The sequence below is a fragment of the Molothrus aeneus genome, unplaced genomic scaffold (assembly GCF_037042795.1).
Source record: "Molothrus aeneus isolate 106 unplaced genomic scaffold, BPBGC_Maene_1.0 scaffold_371, whole genome shotgun sequence".
NCBI classification, from domain to species: Eukaryota; Metazoa; Chordata; class Aves; order Passeriformes; family Icteridae; genus Molothrus; species Molothrus aeneus.
In genome coordinates, this window is record NW_027099039.1 from 69,766 (window position 1) to 85,459 (window position 15,694).

The 15,694-nt window shown below is 52.6% G+C and overlaps 2 protein-coding genes and 1 long non-coding RNA gene across 3 annotated transcripts; 1 reads left to right on the forward strand and 2 right to left on the reverse strand.

The window, feature by feature from the left end:
* Positions 1 to 1,387: 1,387 nt before the first annotated feature.
* On the reverse strand, positions 1,388 to 6,406 carry PFDN6 (prefoldin subunit 6). Its single transcript, XM_066571205.1, has 5 exons — positions 6,315 to 6,406; positions 5,863 to 5,936; positions 4,773 to 4,843; positions 3,225 to 3,349; positions 1,388 to 1,616 (listed from the first exon to the last, which is right to left on the reverse strand). The coding sequence occupies exons 2-5, from the start codon at positions 5,924 to 5,926 to the stop codon at positions 1,517 to 1,519; spliced, it is 360 nt and encodes a 119-aa protein (XP_066427302.1). The 5' UTR covers positions 5,927 to 5,936; positions 6,315 to 6,406; the 3' UTR covers positions 1,388 to 1,516.
* A 176-nt stretch (positions 6,407 to 6,582) lies between these two features.
* On the forward strand, positions 6,583 to 10,290 carry B3GALT4 (beta-1,3-galactosyltransferase 4). Its single transcript, XM_066571204.1, has one exon. It carries the CDS (start codon positions 6,583 to 6,585, stop codon positions 8,143 to 8,145), a length of 1,563 nt encoding a protein of 520 aa, XP_066427301.1. The 3' UTR covers positions 8,146 to 10,290.
* A 1,621-nt stretch (positions 10,291 to 11,911) lies between these two features.
* On the reverse strand, positions 11,912 to 14,921 carry LOC136570803 (uncharacterized). Its single transcript, XR_010785568.1, has 3 exons — positions 14,824 to 14,921; positions 12,884 to 12,983; positions 11,912 to 11,990 (listed from the first exon to the last, which is right to left on the reverse strand). It is a non-coding gene; the product is annotated as an uncharacterized lncRNA (long non-coding RNA).
* Between the last annotated feature and the right edge of the window lie 773 nt (positions 14,922 to 15,694).

The following is a 15,694-nucleotide window of genomic DNA, read 5'->3' on the forward strand; positions in this document are numbered from 1 at the left end:
AAAATCCGCCCAAAAACTGCAAAAACCGCCCCAAAATTCCCTTCAGCGGCTTCAGCCACGCCCCACACCCCAAACTTCCCCTCAGGCACCCCAAAAATTCGGGGCCAAACCCTCAAATATTCCCCAAATTTCCCCCACAGGGGCTCTGGCCACGCCCCCAACATAAAATCCACCCCAAAACCCCAAAAACCGCCCCAAAATTCCTCTCAGCGGCTTCGGCCTCACCTCAAACCCCAAACTTCCCCTCAGGCACCCCAAAAATTCGGGGCCAAACCCTCAAATATCCCCCCAAATTTCCCCCTCAGGGGCGCTGGCCACGCCCACAGGGATCTGGCCACGCCCCCAACACAAAACCGCCCCAAACCCCCCAAAAACCGCCCCAAACCCCCCAAAAACCGCCCCAAAATTCCCCTCGGGCTTCAGCCACGCCCCACACCCCAAAATTCCCCTCAGGCACCCCAAAAATCCGGGGTCAAACCCTCAAAGAAACCCCAAATTTCCCCCCTCAGGGGCGCTGGCCACGCCCACTGCCCAAAACCCACTCCAAAATCGCCCCGAAATCGCCTGAAATCGCCCCAAAACTCCCCTCAGGGGCTTCGGCCATGCCCCACACCCCAAAATTCCCCTCAGACACCCCAAAAATTCGGGGTCAAACCCTCAAAGAAACCCCAAATTTCTCCCCCTCATGGCATCTGGCCACGCCCCCACCCGAGATCCTCCCAAAATCTCCCCAAATCACCCCAAAATCCCCCCAAATCCCCCCAAAATTCCCTTCAGGTGCTCCGGCCTCAACCCCAGATCCCAAAATTTTCCAAAATCGCCCCAAAATTCCCCTCAGACGCCTCGGCCACGCCCCCACACCCCAAATTTCCATTTAGGGATTTGGACACGCCCCATTTGTCTTTTAACCACGCCCCCAAGGGTGTGGCCACGCCCCCAGCGCTCAAAATTCCCCGATTTTGGGGGATTTGGGAGCAATTCCAGGGAGGATTTTTGGGGTCTGGGGGTGTCAGGGGGGGAATCTGAGATTTTGGGGGGGGGTCCCCAAAATTTTTGGGATGCTCAGAATCCCCCCAAACTCCCCCAAAATTTGGGAATTCAATGTCAATATACGACTAAAAATCCTGATTTTGGGGAATTTTTCTGGAATTTAATTGGAATTTTTGGGAATTGGGGGGGGGGGGGGTCCCTAAAAGTTTTTGGGTGCTCAGGACCCCCCCAAAATTCGGGCGTTGAACGGCCATATAAGGAACAAAATCTGGATTTTGGGGTATTTTAATAGAACTTAATTGGGATTTTTGGGATCTGGGGGGGATCCAAGATTTTGGGGGGGGGGGTCCCCAAAATTTGGGAATTTACCACCACTATGACAAAAAAAAAATCCCAGTTTTGGGGCATTTTTGTGGGAATTTAATTGGGATTTTTGGGAACTGGGGGGAAAGGGGGTGGTCCAAGATTTTTTTGGGGTTCCCCAAATTTTTTTTTGGGGGGGGGTCCCCAAAAATTTTTGGGGTGCTCAAGGCTTGGCCTGGAGCTCCTGCTGGAGGCGCCCCAGGAGCTCCCGCTGCTGCTCCGAGCGCCGCTCCAGGTCCTGCATCTGCTGCTCGTAGCGCTTCCTGAGGGGGGCAAAAATGGGAATTTTGGGGTGAAAAACGGGGATTTTGGACAAAAAAACACCCCGGGGTTTTGGGGGAAAAAAAATGGGAGTTTTAGGGGGAAAAAATTTGGGAGGAAAAATGGGGGTTTTTGGGGGGGAAAATGAGAATTTTCCCCATTTTGTTTCACTTTTTTCCCATTTCCCCCCCATTTTTTCCCCATTCTTTTCCCATTTTTCCCCAAAATCGCCGTTTTTCGCCCCAAACCAAACCCGTATCTCCCCCGTGATGTACTCCGGCCATTTTCCCCCCCTTTATCCCTCATTTTTTCTCAATTTCCCCCATTTTTTCCACATTTTCCCCGTTTTTTTTCAATTTTTATCAATTTTTTCCCATTTTTGCCCAAAATCGCCGTTTTTCACCCCAAACCAAACCCACATCTCTTCAATGTTGTACTCCATCCATTTTTCCCATTTCCCCCCATTTTTCCCCTTTTTTGTTCAATTTTCTCAACTTTTTCCCCCATTGTTTTTCTCAATTTTTCTCAATTTTTTCCATTCTTTCCCCATTTTTGCCCAAAATCCCCGTTTTTCACCCCAAACCAGACCTACATTTCTCCTCTGATGTATTCCAGCCATTTTCCTCATTTTCCCCCATTTATCCCTTATTTTTTCCCCATTTTCCCCCGTTTCTCTCCATTTTTTCCCAATTTTTCCCCATTTTTTCCCAAAATCCCCATTTTTCACCCCAAACCACACCTAAATTTCTCCTCTGATGTATTCCAGCCATTTCCCTCATTTTCCCCCATTTATCCCTCATTTTTTACCCATTTCCTTCAATTTTTTCTCCATTTTCCCACATTTTTCTCCATTTTTCCCCATTTTTTTCCTATTTTTCCACATTTTTGCCCAAAATCCCTGTTTTTCACCCCAAAGCAGACCCACCTCCCCCCTGTGATGTACTCCAGCCATTTTCCTCATTTCCCCCCCTTTATCCCTTATTTTTTTCCCCATTTTCCCCCCGTTTCTCCCCATTTTTTTCCATTTTTCCCAATTTTTTCAATTTTCCCCTTTTTTCCCCATTTTTGCCCAAAATCTCCGTTTTTCCCCCCAAAGCAGACCCACATCTCCCCTGTGATGTACTCCAGCCATTTTCCCCATTTTCCCCCCATTTTCTCCATTTTTTCCCAATTCTTTCAATTTTCCCCCTTTTTTTCCCCATTTTTGCCCAAAATCCCCGTTTTTCACCCCAAACCACACCTAAATTTCTCCTCTGATGTACTCCAGCCATTTCCCTCATTTTCCCCCCTTTATCCCTCATTTTTTACCCATTTCCTTCAATTTTTTCTCCATTTTCCCACATTTTTCTCCATTTTTTCCCCATTTTTTCCCTATTTTTCCCCATTTTTGCCCAAAATCCCCGTTTTTCACCCCAAACCAGACCCACATCTCCCCTGTGATGTACTCCAGCCATTTTCCTCATTTCCCCCCCTTTATCCCTCATTTTTTCCCCATTTTCCCCCCGTTTCTCCCCATTTTTTTTCCATTTTTCCCAATTTTTTTCAATTTTCCCCCCTTTTTTCCCCATTTTTGCCCAAAATCCCCGTTTTTCCCCCCAAAGCAGACCCACATCTCCCCTGTGATGTACTCCAGCCGTTTCCCCACGGTGCTTTTGGCCTCCTCCAGATCCTGCTTGACCAAAACGGGGCCCAAAAGCTTAAAAATGGTGTTGGACTCATCCAGCAGGTTCAGCTCCTGAAAATTGGGGTGAAAAATCCAAATTTTGGTAAAAATGGGGCCCGGGGGAAAAAAAAAAAGGGGGAAAAAATTGGGGTTTTGGGGGGAAAATGGGGAAAAAATGGGGAATTCAGGAAAAAAAATTGGGATTTTTTGGGGGGAAAATGGGAATTTTTTTGGTGGAAAAAAGGAGATTTTTGGGGGGGAAATGAGGATGTTTTAGGGGGAAAAAGGGGATTTTTGGGAGGAAAAAAAAGGATTTTTTGGGGGGAAAATGGAGATTTTTGGGGGGGGGGAATGGGGAATTGGGGGAAAAGGAATTTGGGAATTTTTGGGGTATTTTGGGGCAGTTTTGGGGTATTTCCGGGGCGGTTTTTGGGGTATTTTGTTTTTATTTTTTGGGGCAATTTTGGGAGATTTTTGGGTTATTTTAGGTTATTTTTGGGACAGTTTTTGGGGTATTTTTTTTTAAATTTTGGGGGCAGTTTTGAAGTTATTTTTGGGGCAGTTTTGGGGTATTTTTACATTATTTTTGGGGCAGGTTTTGGGGGATTTGTGGGACAGTTTTGGGGTATTTTTGAAGCAATTTTTGGGGTATTTTTGAGAGATTTTTAGGTTATTTTTGGGGTAGTTTATGGATTATTTTTTGGGAAGTTTTGGGGCATTTTTTGGTTATTTTTGGAGCAGTTTTGGGGTATTTTTGGGGCAGTTTTGGGGGCAGCTTTGGGTATTTTTAGGTTATTTTTGGGGCAATTTTTGGGGCAGTTTTGAGGGCAGCTTTGGGGTATTTCTAGGTTATTTTTGGGGCATTTTTTGGGGTATTTTTTGGTCATTTTTGGAGCAGTTTTGGGGTATTTTTGGGGCAGTTTTGAGGGCAGCTTTGGGGTATTTTTAGGTTATTTTGGGGGCAGTTTTGGGGTATTTTTTGGTTATTTTTGGAGCAGTTTTGGGGTGTTGTTGGGGCAGTTTTGAGAGCAGTATTGGGGTATTTTTAGCTTATTTTGGGGTATTTTTGGAGCAGTTTTGGGGGCAATTTTGGAGTATTTCGAGGTTATTTTTGGGGTAGTTTCGGGGCAGTTTTGGGGTATTTCTAGGTTATTTTTGGGGCATTTTTGGGGTATTTTTTTGTCATTTTTGGAGCAGTTTTGGGGTATTTTTGGGGCAGTTTTGAGGGCAGCTTTGGGGTATTTTTAGATTATTTTGGGGCATTTTTGGAGCAGTTTTGAGGTATTTTCGGGGCAGTTTTGAGGGCAGCTTTGTGGTATTTTTAGGTTATTTTGGGGCATTTTGGGGGGCATTTTTTGGGTATTTTCAGGCCATTTCCGGGGCACCTTTCGGGCTATTTTTGAGACATTCTCGGGTCATTTTTGGGGGCGTTCCCTGGGTTGTTTCTGAGTTCTTTCCATGCTGTTTTTGGGGTTCTGTGGTGCTCCCCACCCACCTCCTGCACGATGTTGTTCTCCGTCAGCTGCGTCTCCAGTTTCTGCCGCGCCGCCACCGCCCGGGCCAGCTCTGGGGGGGACCCCGAAACCGGGGCTCAGGGGGGCCCCAAAACAGCCCAGGGACCCCCCTCGAAACAACGGGGGGATCTGGAGGGCTTTGAGGGGGTTTGGAGGGGATTTTGGGGGGGGCTGGAGCATTTTTGGGGGGGTCCCAGGAGATTTTTGGGGAGGTTTTGGGGTTTTGAGGAGGCCTTTTGGGGGTGTCTGAAGGATTTTTGGGGGTCCCAGGGGGTTTTGGGGGGGGTCTTGAGGGGATTTTGGGGGGTTCTGGAGGATTTTTGTGGGTCCCAGGAGATTTTTGGGCAGGTTTTGGGGGTTTTCAGGGAGTTTGGGGGATTTTTGGGGGGGGTTCTGGAGGAGTTTTGGGGGTCCCAGGAGATTTTTGGGGGTCTCAGGGGGTTTTGGGGCACTTTGGGGGGGGGGTCTGAAAGATTTTTGGGGGTCCCAGGGTGTTTTGGGGGGGTCTTGAGGGGATTTGGGGGGGCTCTGGAGATTTTGGAGGGGTCCCCGGGGGTTTTGAGGGGGGATTTCGGAGGACCTGAAGGATTTTTGGGGGTCCCAGGGGGAATATGGGGGTCCCAGAGGTTTTGAGGAGGGATCTTGGGGGGCTCTGGAAGATTTTTGGGGGTCCCAGGGGGTTTTGGGGGGTCTTGAGGGGATTTTGGGGGGGGTCTGGAGGATTTCTGGGGGTCCCAGGAGATTTTTGGGAAGGTTTTGGGGGGGTCTGGAGGATTTTTGAGGAGGTTTTGGGGTTCCCAGGGGGTTTTGGAGGGGTCTTGAGGGGATTTTGGGGGTCCCAAGAGGATTTTGGGGAGGGATTGGGGTTTTTTTTTGAGAGATTTCGGGGGTCCCAAGAGGATTTTGGGGGCTCCTGGAGCGTTCCAAGGGGTTTTTTTGGGGGTGGGGGGATGATTTGGAGGAATCTCAGGGACATTTTTAGGGCTGAGAGATTTTGGGTGTCTCAGGAAGATTTTGGGGTTCCCAGAGGAGATTTTGGGGGGGGTTTTGGGGTTTTTTTTGGGGTCTCACCTTTCTGTAACTGCTGATATTTCTCCAGCTCCCCTTGGAGCTTTTTCTGCAGCGGCTCCGCCATGGAGGGGGGGCTTTTTTTGGGGGGGGAATTTTGGGGTCACCCCCGAACCCCCAAATCCCCCCTGACCCCACAGGGACCCCCCAAAAAAATCCAAAAATCCTCTCCCCAAAAATCCAACCCACGTCCCTCCAACCCCCCCCCACCAGGACCGCCCCAAAATCCTCTCTGGACCCCCAAAAATCCTCTCGGAACCCCAAATTCCCCCAGGACCCCTCCCAAAACCCCCCTAGGACCCCCAAATTCCCTCGTGCTCCCCCAGGTCTCTTCGTGACCCCCCAAAACCCTTCCAGAACCCCCCCAAATTCTCAGCCCGACCCTGAAACCCCTCCCGGACCCCAAAATCCCCCCAAAATCCCCCAAATTTCCCCTCCCCCCCCGCGTTTTTCACCCTCCGCTCCGCGCGCGGCTTCAACGCTCCTGGCCACGCCCCTTCGACTCTGCGCATGCGCCACACACCCGGAAATCACGCCCCTCTACCCAAACCCCGCCCATTTTCCCCATATTTGGACATCACCCCTCAGCCTAGGCCACGCCCCCTCCCAGGCCCCGGCCGCGGCCCGAAATCCCCCCCGCCCTTCCCCCGGGGGGGATTTTGGGGGGAATTTTGGAGTTTTTGGGGCCGCCGGAGGTGAGAGGAAGGCGGGGAGGGCTCCGGGATGGGCCCGAGGCGGCGGCGATGGCGGCGGAGGGCGGCCAAGGCGGCGCTGGCGGCGCTGGGGCTGGCGGTGCTGGCGCTGCTGGGCAGCGGCCGGGGCGAGGAGCTGCTGGCGGCGGCCCTGGCGGCCTGGGGGGAGGGGCGGGGGGCCTGGGGGGAGGGGGAGGATTGGGGGGAGTGGGGGATGGGCGAGGGGGGCGCGGGGGAGGCGGGGGACGGGAATTGGGGTGGTGGGTTTGTGAATGGGGAGCGTGGGAACGGGGCGGGGTTTGTGAATGGGGGGCGTGGGAACGGGGCGGGGTTTGCGAATGGGGGGCGTGGGAACGGGGCGGGGTTTGTGGATGGGGAGGGCGCGGGGGTCCCCAATGAGGGCGTGGGCGGTGGGAAATGGGGCTCGGGGGTCCTCAATGGGAGCTCGAGGGTCACGAATGGGGGTCCCTGGGGTGGAACCTGGGGTCCCTGGGGTGGAACCTGGGGTCCCGGGGGGGTCATTGGGGGTCCCGGGGTTGGAATTGGGGGTCCCGGGGGGGTCATTGGGGGTCCCGGGGGGGTCATTGGGGGTCCCGGGGTTGGAATTGGGGGTCTCGGTGTGGGAACCGGGGTTCCCCCGCCCGGCCCCGGCTGCCTGGGTCTCCTCTCGGGGGGCTCTGGCGATGTCCCCCGGGGGTCCCCGCGCCCCCCCAAGGTTCTGCTGTCGCCGCCGCCGTGCTCGGCCCCCGCCCCGTTCCTGCTGGTCCTGGTGCCCAGCGCGGCCCCGCACCTGCAGCGCCGCCTCGCCGTGCGCGACACCTGGGGGGGACCCTGGCCGGGGGAACCCTCGGGGGCTCCCCCCGCCCGCACCGTGTTCGTGTTGGGGACCCCCCGGGACCCCCAGACGCAGCGGGAGCTGCTGGCGGAGTCGCGACAGCACGGCGACATCCTGCAGGGCGACTTCCAGGACAGCTACGCCAACCTGACCCGCAAGACGCAGCTGCTGCTGCGCTGGGCCCGCGCCTGCTGCGCGGCCGCGCCCTTCCTGCTCAAAGCCGACGACGACGTGTTCGTCAACGTGCCCGCTGTCGCGACATACCTGGCGACATGGCGGGACGCGCCGGCCCGGCTCTACCTGGGCCGCGTCCATTGGAGAGTGGCGCCCAATCGCGACCCGCGGAGCCGCCACCACGTGCCGAGGGCGCTGTACCCGATGTCGCGATACCCGCCCTACTGCAGCGGCACGGCCTACGTGCTGTCGCGACAGGCGGCGGGGGCGGTGCTGGCGGCGGGGGCGCGGGTGCCGCTGGCGCTGCCCGAGGACGTGTGGGTGGGGGTCTCGGCGGGGCGGGCGGGGGTCGCGGTCCGGCACTCGGCGCGGTTCGGGGGCTCGGCGCGGCTCCCGCCCGAGCGCTGCTGCCTGGGCCGGGCCCTGTTCAGCGCCCACCGCCTGCGGCCCGCGGAGCTCCGCGAGCTCTGGGCGCGCATCCCGGGCGCCTCCCGGGACTGCGGCGGCCTCTGGGCCCTGCTGGGGCTCCTGCGGTGCCGGGCCATGGCCCTGGGGGAGGGGCTCTGGGGGGCGGAGCCGGAGTGACGGCACCTACGCGGTGACGTCATGCACGGAGTGACGTCATGGGAGGGGGAACCCCACCCCTCCGCCATCTACCCCTGTGGGGACGTTGACGTCATGGGGAGTGACGTTGTAAGTGGGGGAATCCCCCCCAATCCTCCTCCTTAGCCACGCATGGAGACCGTGGTTGGAGGTGACGTCATGGGGAGTGACGTCACGAGTGGGGGAACCTCCCACTCCTCCTCCCTCTGCCCATGGAGACGGTCGTTGGAGGTGACGTCATGGGGAGTGACGTCACAAATGGGGACAAAGTGCTTGGGATGACGTCATGGGGAGTGACGTCATGAGCAGGGAAACCCCCCCCCCCCAATCCTCCTCTGTCCCCGCCCATGGGGGCTGTGGTTGGAGGTGACGTCATGGGGAGTGACGTCATGAGAAGGGAACCTCCTCTCCCATGGGGACACAGCGGAGATGATGTCACAGGGTTGTGATGTCATGGGGAGTGACGTCATCAATTAGGGACACACACACCCTGCCCCGAATGTGTCAAGGGCCCCCAAAATGGGGGCAGTGCCTGGGGGTGACATCACAGGACGGTGACGTCATGAGGAGTGACGTCATGGGTTTGGGGAATCCCCATCCAATGGGGACAGTGGCTGGGGATGACGTCATGAGAGTGTGACGTCATAGGGGAGTGATGTCACAGATGGCAGAGCCCCCCTCCGATGGGGACAGGGGGTGACATCATGGGCGTGACGTCACGGATCGGAGAGTGACGTCATGGGTTGGACACGCCCCCCGTGGGGACAGGACCCCTCCCCCCACAATGGGGCCAAGGGACTTTGGTGGCCCCGGGGGGACGGGGGGGGGACACAGGGACAGGGCTGGCACCTGGGTGTGACACGGATGTGACACGGGTGTGACACGGGTGGCACCTGGGTGTGACACGGGGACACAGAGCTGGGACTGTGCCACAGCTGTCACCTGGGTGTGACACAGAGTGTGACACAATGGAAGTGACACAAGGACACGGCGCTGGGACTGTGCCACAGATGTCACCTGGGTGTGACACGGCTGTCACCTGGGTGTCACCTGGATGTCACACAGAGTGTGACACAAGGACACGGAGCTGGCAGATGGCACCTGGATGGCACCTGGATGTGACACGGAGCTGGGACAGTGACAGCGATGTCACCTGGGTGTGACACAGGGACACGGAGCTGGCTCGAGGACGCAGATGGCACCTGGACGTCACCTGGACGTCACCTGGATGTCACACAGGGACACGAGTGTGACACAGAGCTAGGGCAGTGACACTGATGTCACCTGGATGTGACACAGAGCTCGGACAGTGACAGGAATGTCACCTGGGTGTGACACAAGGACACAGAGGTGGCTTGGGGACACGGCCGTCACCTGGGTGTCACCTGAAAGTTGACCCAAGGACACGGCTGTGACACAGGGACACGGAGCTGGGACAGTGACAGCGGTGTCACCTGGCTGTGACACATGGACATTGCCTGGATGTCACCTGGCTGTGACACACGGACACAGAGCTGGCTTGGTGACAGCGATGTCACCTGGGTGTCACACAAGGACACGGAGCTGGCACGGTGACAGGGATGTCACCCGGATGTCACCTGGACCTGGCACAGTGACACCGGTGTCACCTGGGTGTCACACAAGGACACGGAGCTGGGACAGTGACACCGATGTCACCCGGATGTCACCTGGACCTGGCACAGTGACACCGATGTCACCTGGGTGTCACACAAGGACACGGAGCTGGGACAGTGACACCGATGTCACCCGGATGTCACCCGGATGTGGCACCGATGTCACCCGGATGTCACCGAGACCTGGCACAGTGACACAGGTGTCACCTGGGTGTGACACAGGGACACGAGTGTCACCCGGATGTCACCTGGACCGGGCATGGTGACACCAATGTCACCCGGATGTCACCCGGATGTGGCACCGATGTCACCCGGATGTGACACTGATGTCACCCGGATGTGGCACCGATGTCACCCGGATGTCACCCGGATGTGGCACCGATGTCACCCGGATGTGACACTGATGTCACCCGGATGTCACCTGGGTGTGGCACCGATGTCACCCGGGGGTCACCCAGTGCCACCCCCCCAATAAAGTCCCCAGCGCTGGTGACACCGAGGTGGCCTCGCCTGGGGGAGGGGACACTGGGGACCCCCAAAATTGGGATGGGGACAACCCCAAAGTTGGGATGGGGACACTTTGGGGACCCCAAAAATGGGATGGGGACACTTTGGGGACCCCAAAATTGGGGGAGGGGACATTGGGGACCCCAAAAATGGGATTGGGACATTTTGAGGACCCCAAGATTGGGATGGGGACACTTTGGGGACCCCCAAAATTGGAGTAGGGACACCTTGGGGACCCCAAAAATGGGGAGAGGACCCCCAAAATTGGGATGGGGACATTGGAGACCCCAAAATTGGGATGGGGACATTGGAGACCCCAAAATTGGGATGGGGACACTTTGGGGACCCCAAAATTTGGGACAGGACCCAAAATTGGGGATGGGGACACTTTGGGGACCCCAAAAATCGGGGGAGGGGACATTGGGGACCCCAAAAATGGGGATGGGGACATTTTGAGGAGCCCAAAATTTGGGATGGGACCCCAAAAATGGGGATGGGGACATTGGGGACACCGAAAAAATGGAGAAAGGGGACCCCAAAATTGGGGATGGGGACATTGGGGACCCCAAAATCTGGGATGGGACCCCAAAAATGGGGGGAGGGGACATTGGGGACACCTAAAAATGGGGAGGGGACCCCAAAATTGGGGATGGGGACACTTTGGGGACACCTAAAACTGGGGAGGTGACCCCAAAATTTGGGATGGGGACACTTTGGGGACCCCAAAAATGGGGGGGGACCCCAAAATTTGGGATGGGGACACTTTGGGGACCCCAAAAATTGGGAGGGGACCCCAAAATTTGGGATGGGGACACTTTGGGGACCCCAAAAATTGGGGGAGGGGACATTGGGGACCCCAAAAATTGGGATGGGACCCCAAAAATGGGGGGAGGGGACATTGGGGACGTCAAAATTGGGGAGGGGACCCCAAAATTGGGGATGGGGACACTTTGGGGACCCCCAAAAATGGGAGGTGACCCCAAAATTTGGGATGGGGACACTTTGGGGACCCCTAAAATTGGGGGAGGGGACATTGGGGACCCCAAAAATGGGATTGGGACATTTTGGGGACCCCAAAATTTGGGATGGGGACACTTTGGGGACTCCCAAAATTGGGGGAGGGACATTGGGGACCCCAAAAATGGGATTGGGACATTTTGAGGACCCAAGATTGGGATGGGGACACTTTGGGGACCCCAAAACGGGACAAAGGCACCTGCAGCCACCCCCAAATCGCTGCCCCCCCAAATTTATTTCTTTGAACCTGTCCAGGGCCCCCTTTTTTGGGGCGGGTCCCCCCAATTTTGGGGCGTTTCCCCCCAATTTGGGGCCAGGACCCCCCTTCTGCCCCTTCCTCTTCGGTTTGGGTTTTTCCCCCTTTTTTTGCCCATTTTTGGGGTTTTTTCCCCAATTTTTTCCCCATTTTTTGGGCGTTTCCTTCCCCTTTTTCCTGATTTTTTGGGGTTTTCCCTCCCATTTTTTTCTCCCAATTTTGGGGGATTTTCGCCCGATTTTTTCCCCTTTTTTTTGGGGTTTTCTCTCGATTTTTTTCCCGGATTTTTGGGGTTTTCTCCCAGTTTGTTCCCGGATTTTTGGGGGTTTTTCCCTCTTTTTTCTCTTTTTTTTGGGGGTTCTTCCTCGTTTTTCTTCCTTTTCCTTCTGCTCCAAACTCTGCCGGATCCGGGCCTGGGGAGGGGAAAATGGAGAATTTGGGGCCCCTCCCAAAAATCCCAGGAATTTCCCAAAAACCAGACCCCAAAATTCCCAAGAAATTCTCAAAAAGTCCCAAAAATTCCCCCCCACCCAAAAAAATTCACAAAAACTTCCCAGAGGTTCCCAAAAACTTCCTAAAAAAGTCTCAAAAAATCCTAAATAAAGCCCCAAAAAATTAAAAAAAAAAAAAATCCTCCAAATTTTTTAAAATCCTGAAAAATGCCCAAAAAATTTCCAGTAAAAATCTGAAAAAAATCTTTAAAAAATCCCAAAAAATTCCAATAAAAATCTGAAAAAAATCCTAAAAAAACCCCCAAAAATCCTAAAAAAATCTGAAAAAATCCCCAAAAATTCCTAAAAATTTCCAATAAAAATCCCCAAAAAATCATAAAAGTCCCCCAAAATTTCCAGTAAAAATCTGAAAAAATTCCCAAAAAATTCCAATAAAAATCCCTAAAATTCCTAAAAATCCCCAAAATTCCCAGTAAAAATCTGAAAAAAATCTTTAAAAAAATCCCAAAAAATTCCAATAAAAATCCCAAAAAATTCCTAAAAAATCCCCAAAATTCCCAGTAAAAATCTGAAAAAAATCTTTAAAAAAATCCCAAAAAATTCCAATAAAATCCCTAAAATTCCTATAAAAATCCCCAAAATTTCCATTCAAAATCTGAAAAAAAATCCTAAAAAACCCCCAAAAAATCCTAAAAAAATCTGAAAAAAATCCTAAAAACCCCCCAAAAAATCCTAAAAAAATCTGAAAAAAATCCCCAAAAATTCCTAAAAAAATGCCCCAAAAATTCCTAAAAAATCCCACTAAAAATCCCACTTAAATTTGCCAAAAAGTCCGGATTTGGCCCCAATCTCACCCTCTGCTCCTCGTGCAGCCGCTGCCGCCTGCGGCGCTCGGGTCCCTCCCCTTGTGGCGCCGCCGGGCCGGAACTTGGCCTTGGAATTGGGGTCAAAACCCTGGGAAACGGGAAAAACGGGAAAAAATGGGGAAAAACGGGGAAAAATAGGGAAAAAATGGGGATTTTGGGGGAAATTTGGGGATTTTATGTGGAAAAATTGGGATTTTAGGGGCAAATTTGGGGATTTTATGTGGAAAAATTTGGTTTTTAGGGGCAAATTTTGGGGGGATTTGTGAGGGGAAATTTGGGCTTTGGGGGGGAAAAAATCGGAATTTAGGGGGAAATTTGGGGGGAATCAGGAATTTAGGGGATTTTGGGGAGAAATTGGAGGAATTTGGGGGGAAAATTGGGAATTAGGGGGGAAATTTGGGGGATTTGTGAGGGGGAATTTGGGCTTTGGGGGGGATTTTGGGGGAAAAATTGGAATTTGGGGGGGAAATTTGGGGGATTTGTGAGGGGGAATTTAGGGGATTTTGGGGAGAAATTGGAGGATTTTGGGGGGAAAATGGGATTTAGGGGGAAATTGGGGGGAATCAGGAATTTAGGGGGATTTTGGGGAGAAATTGGAGGATTTTGGGGGAAAATTTGGGGATTTTATGTGGAAAAATTGGGATTTTAGGGGGAAGTTTTGGGGGATTTTGGGGGGGGAATTTAGGGGAGAAATTGGAGGATTTTGGGGTGAAGAATTGGGATTTTGGGGGAGTTTTGGGGTGCACTGTGGGGATTTTGGGAGGAAATGGCAGGATTTAGGGGTGAAAGGTGTGGGTTTTGGGATGATTTGTGTGGATTTTGGGGTGAATTTTGGGCTGATTTTGGGGTGAAATGTGTGGGTTTTGGAATGGATTTTGGGGTGGATTTGGGGTGATTTTGGGGTGATTTGTGTGGATTTTGGGGTGGGTTTTGGGGTGAAATGTGTGGATTTTTGGGGTGGGTTTTGGGGTGAAATGTGTGGATTTTGGGGTGGATTTTGGGGTGATTTTGGGCTGATTTGTGTGGATTTTGGGGTGGATATTTGGGTTATTTTGGGGTGGATTTTGGGGTGAAATGTCTGGATTTTGGGGTGATTTTGGGGTGGATTTTGCAGTGGATTTTAGGGTGATTTTGGGCTGATTTTGGGGTGATTTGTGTGGATTTTGGGGTGAAACGTGTGGGTTTGGGGCTGGATTTGGGGTGGATTCTGGGCTTATTTTGGGGTGGATTTTGGGGTGGTTTGTGTGGATTTTAGGGTGATTTTGGGGTGGATTTTAGGGTGATTTTGGTGTGAAATCTGTGGATTTTGGGCTGGATTTGGGGTTATTTGTGTGGATTTTGGGGTTATTTGTGTGGATTTTGGGGTGGATTTTGGGGTGGATTTTAGGCTGAATTTGGGGGGGATTTTGGGGTGGATTTGGGGCTGATTTTGGGCTGATTTGGGGCTGATTTTGGGTGGATTTTGGGGCTGATTTTGGGGTGATTTGTGTGGATTTTGGGTGGTTTTTGGGGTGATTTTGGGCTGATTTGGGGCTGATTTTGGGGTGATTTCTGTGGATTTTGGGGTGGATTTTGGGGCTGATTTTGGGGTGGATTTAGGGGTGATTTGTGTGGATTTTGGGCTGACTTGGGGCTGATTTTGGGGTGATTTTGGGGTGCAAAGTGTGGATTTTGGGGTGATTTTGGGGTGGATTTTGGGCTGATTTTGGGTGGATTTTGGGGTGGATTTGGGGCTGATTTTGGGGTGGTTTTTGGGGTGATTTGGGGCTGGTTTTGGGGTGGATTTAGGGGTGATTTGTGTGGATTTTGGGCTGGTTTTTGGGGTGATTTTGGGGTGGATTTTGGGGTGGTTTGTGTGGATTTTGGGCTGGTTTTTGGGGTGATTTTGGGCTGTTTTTGGGGTGCAAAGCGTGGATTTTGGGGCTCACCAGGCGCTGCACCCTCTCCTGGTGTTTCTGCTCCAGCCCGGCCGTGTCCACCCGCGCCAGCAGCGCCGGGTCCGGGGTCAGCAGCTCCGCCGGGATCTGGGGCGAAAAACGGCGATTTTGGGAAAAAAACGGAAATTTCGGGGGAAAAAGGGGAATTGGGAGGGAAATAAATTGGGAATTTTGGGAAAAAAGGGAAAAAATACTGGGGATTTAGGGGAAAAATATGGGGATTTTAGGGGAAAAAATATGGGGATTTTAGGGGGAAAAAGGGGAATTGGGAGGGAAATAAATTGGGACTTTTGGGAAAAATACTGGGGATTTTCAGGGGGAAAAAAATGGGGATTTTAGGGGAAAAAATATGGGGATTTTAGGGAAAAAATATGGGGATTTTAGGGGGAAAAAGGGGAATTGGGAGGGAAATAAATTGGGACTTTTGGGAAAAATACTGGGGATTTTCAGGGGGAAAAAAATGGGGATTTTAGGGGAAAAAATATGGGGATTTTGGGAAAAAAAATATGGGGATTTTAGGGGGAAAAAGGGGAATTGGGAGGGAAATAAATTGGGAATTTTGGGAAAAATACTGGGGATTTTCAGGGGAAAAATATGGGGATTTTCAGGGGAAAAAATATGGGGATTTAGGGGGAAAAATATGGGGATTTTAGGGGGAAAAATGGAAATTTAGGGGGAAAAAGGGGAATTGGGAGGGAAATAAATTGGGAATTTTGGGAAAAATACTGGGGATTTTCAGGGGGAAAAAAATGGGACTTTAGGGGAAAAAATATGGGGATTTTAGGGGAAAAAATATGGGGATTTTGGGAAAAAAAATATGGGGATTTTAGGGGAAAAAGGGGAATTGGGAGGGAAATAAATT